General features: G+C 41.3%; 1 protein-coding gene across 1 annotated transcript in view; it reads right to left on the bottom strand.

Annotated features, from left to right (window-relative positions):
* The window catches only part of LOC101850576 (protein mesh), a gene marked incomplete in the record, with an annotated part of 34,230 nt that overhangs the window by 16,857 nt on the left and 14,647 nt on the right, over positions 1–2,726 (bottom strand). Inside the window, 2 exon segments of the mRNA XM_013084788.2 lie at positions 172–320; positions 1,959–2,141. Coding sequence (XP_012940242.1) covers positions 172–320; positions 1,959–2,141 — 332 coding nt within the window.

Below are 2,726 nucleotides of genomic sequence, written 5' to 3'. Positions count from 1 at the left end.
GGGGTTGATATGCAAATGAAGATCAGCTCGTCATTTAGTACCGGTTATAAAGCAAACCTTAATAATTACTAGAAAAGAAAAAAAATGAAGCAACGAAGGAAACAGATGTATAATAAGCACCGTTTTCCTCTTATGAAGTAACATCCGCTGTGAACACATCCTTAGCCTTACCTTGACGTCAGGAGGCAAAGCCACGGTCACGTGCAGGATGCCGTTGACTGCGAGGACGTTGACCCCGATGTTGGCCGGGGAGAAGAGGAATGTGAAGTTGTTGTGGCTGTTTTCTGCTGGTGTCGGTGCGTTGTTGAGCACAGACAGACCTACAACAGTCAAACGAGAGTGTATACTTTTAATTTTAAAAAAAATTGTATCAACGAATAGTTTGAACTCTTTTTGTATACATGAAATTTGTTTCTCTATTTGACTGCATAGTACAAGACTCCGCCTAACGCCATTTTGAAAAGTGATGTATGTAGGAGTCTGAGGCTGAGCCGTCGGTTTGAAACAATCGAGGAAAAACGTCAGGAAAAAAAAGGGGGGGGGGGAGCCAGAAAAACGATTTAAAAGTTAAATAATGCCTTCAAAAATCACCTGAGTAGTTAGCTATAGTATGTTGTGAGTTCATAAAAAGAGGTAATCCTTAAACTTAGTTATGTTTTCATGATCCTCCTCTTTCTTTGTAGTCTCGAGATGTATGCCCAATAAGATCAAGGGCATTGCGCTGCGTAAAGTCTCTTTTCTGTGTCTATTTTTCAAGAAGACTTCCGTATTTAGAAACCTTGTGAGAAACGCCTTTCAGATGACGGCGTTTTGTGCCCACAACTGTACAAGGGAAGCGATGGTACAATGTGTATTTATTTGACTCCCTCCGATCATCCACGTCCCCCCACACACGGAGTTGCATTGTTCATGCGCTACTAGTATATTAAAATGTGAGGCAGCGTGGTGGAATCAGGCTCTCGTCAAAATAATCAAAGTGAAGAAACTTGCATTTTTCCGCACGTTTGTGAATTTTTATCAAATTTTTGTTTTATGGCTCAACACCTTTCATGAACATTAAAGAACTCATTTCTGAGGGATTTTTTTTTTTTAAAAACGTTGATTTAAGGCACAACAAATGTAAATTTTTAGTTACCACGGGCTCTTAAGCTAAGTAAATAACTATTCTTTGGCGGCTATTTTCTCACTAATTTTACCACTGAAAACAGGTGACCCCCCCACCTCATTCTTTCGCCAATATCTCGACTTGTATTCAAGATAGATGGATATTTTTTTCATCCAAATAAAGACAAGCGAACACACTTTAAGATGATGCCAATAACTCTACATGCCCAAAAATTGACGAGAGCCTGATTCCACCACGCTGCCTCACAAATGTTTTCTGTGTGTGAGAAAGATGCTGTTTTCAAATGGTATAGCAAGTTGAAGCTACAGATCGTAGCAAAGACACAATCAACTAAAACATGTATTTTGTTTGTTTGTTTGTTTGTTTGTTTGTTTGAGTTAATAGAATCACATCAACACGGTAGTGGTCATTTGGTGCTGGAGAAAAAGTAAGACAAACAGAAAGAATCAATAGTAGAAAAGTAAAAAAAATAAGACTTCCCAGTAGTGCTCTCCAACCATCCGCTAAAACACAACGGAAAACATATATATTAAAGGTGCTTTATACGCTGACACTAAGGTTCTGTCTCTATGGGGTCCTGACTGCAGGGAACGCTAGCCTTGAAAATAAATGGCATCGTAACCTACGTCAGAAAATTAAAAAATACGAAAATAAAATATAACAAAGCAAAACAAACAATAGCAACAACTACTGCGACAACAACAGCAACACCAACAACAACACCAACAACACAACCACCACCACCACCATCACCACCACCACCACCACCACCAACAAGAACAAGACTAAAGTCAAAAAACCCTAAAAGTATGACCAAAGTGACGTCACTGACCACCAGCAAAGTCCTGCCACATTGTGGACGTGGTGGTGAACAGCTGGGTCTCGTCATCGATGACCACCTCCAGACCCCTGGACTGACCAGTCCCGTCATGAGCTCCCTCCGGCACGGGCCACACCGCGATGACCGGCGTGTTGTGGGCAGAGATGACCAGCTGGGTCAGCGCAGACGAACCTGCTCCTCAGACAAACAAAAGCAATCGAGTACCATATAAACAATACATGTACTTGTGCAGGCTTAGTCTCTGCCTGTCAGGGCGATCCAGGGCTGAGACGAACACAATGTCCCAACAGAAAGACCGAGACACTCGATAAAAATTCAAACACGCACCTTCTGTTTGGGACGGCGAAGCAGTTAATCAAGTGCCCAATTAGGTCAAGGGCATTGCGCTATGTAAAGGCCCTTTTCTGCGTCTATTTTTTCCTAGAAGACTTTCCTATTTATAACCCTTGCGAGAAACGACGTCTGTTAGGTGGCGTATTGTTTCCTATACTGTACAAGGTAGCAAATGTTACAATGTCGAGTTTATTTGACTCCACAAACAGCGGTCGTTTAGTAGTGTAACAAAGAGAATTGGTTTATATAATATGATAATTATTGCAGTAAGAAGACTTTACACAAAACAACATAAACAGGGGGACTTGGCCTTGTGATTTGAAGGGTATAGGTTTTACTATACATATGTCTGTCTGTGAGTGTGTGTGTGCTAGTGTGTATGTGCGTGTGTGTATATATGTGTGTGTGTGTGTGTGTGTGTGTGTG

The sequence above is a fragment of the Aplysia californica genome, unplaced genomic scaffold, assembly GCF_000002075.1.
Source record: "Aplysia californica isolate F4 #8 unplaced genomic scaffold, AplCal3.0 scaffold00317, whole genome shotgun sequence".
NCBI lineage: Eukaryota > Metazoa > Mollusca > Gastropoda > Aplysiida > Aplysiidae > Aplysia > Aplysia californica.
Note: the sequence above shows the minus strand (reverse complement) of the source record. Positions and strands in the feature narration are given on the sequence as shown.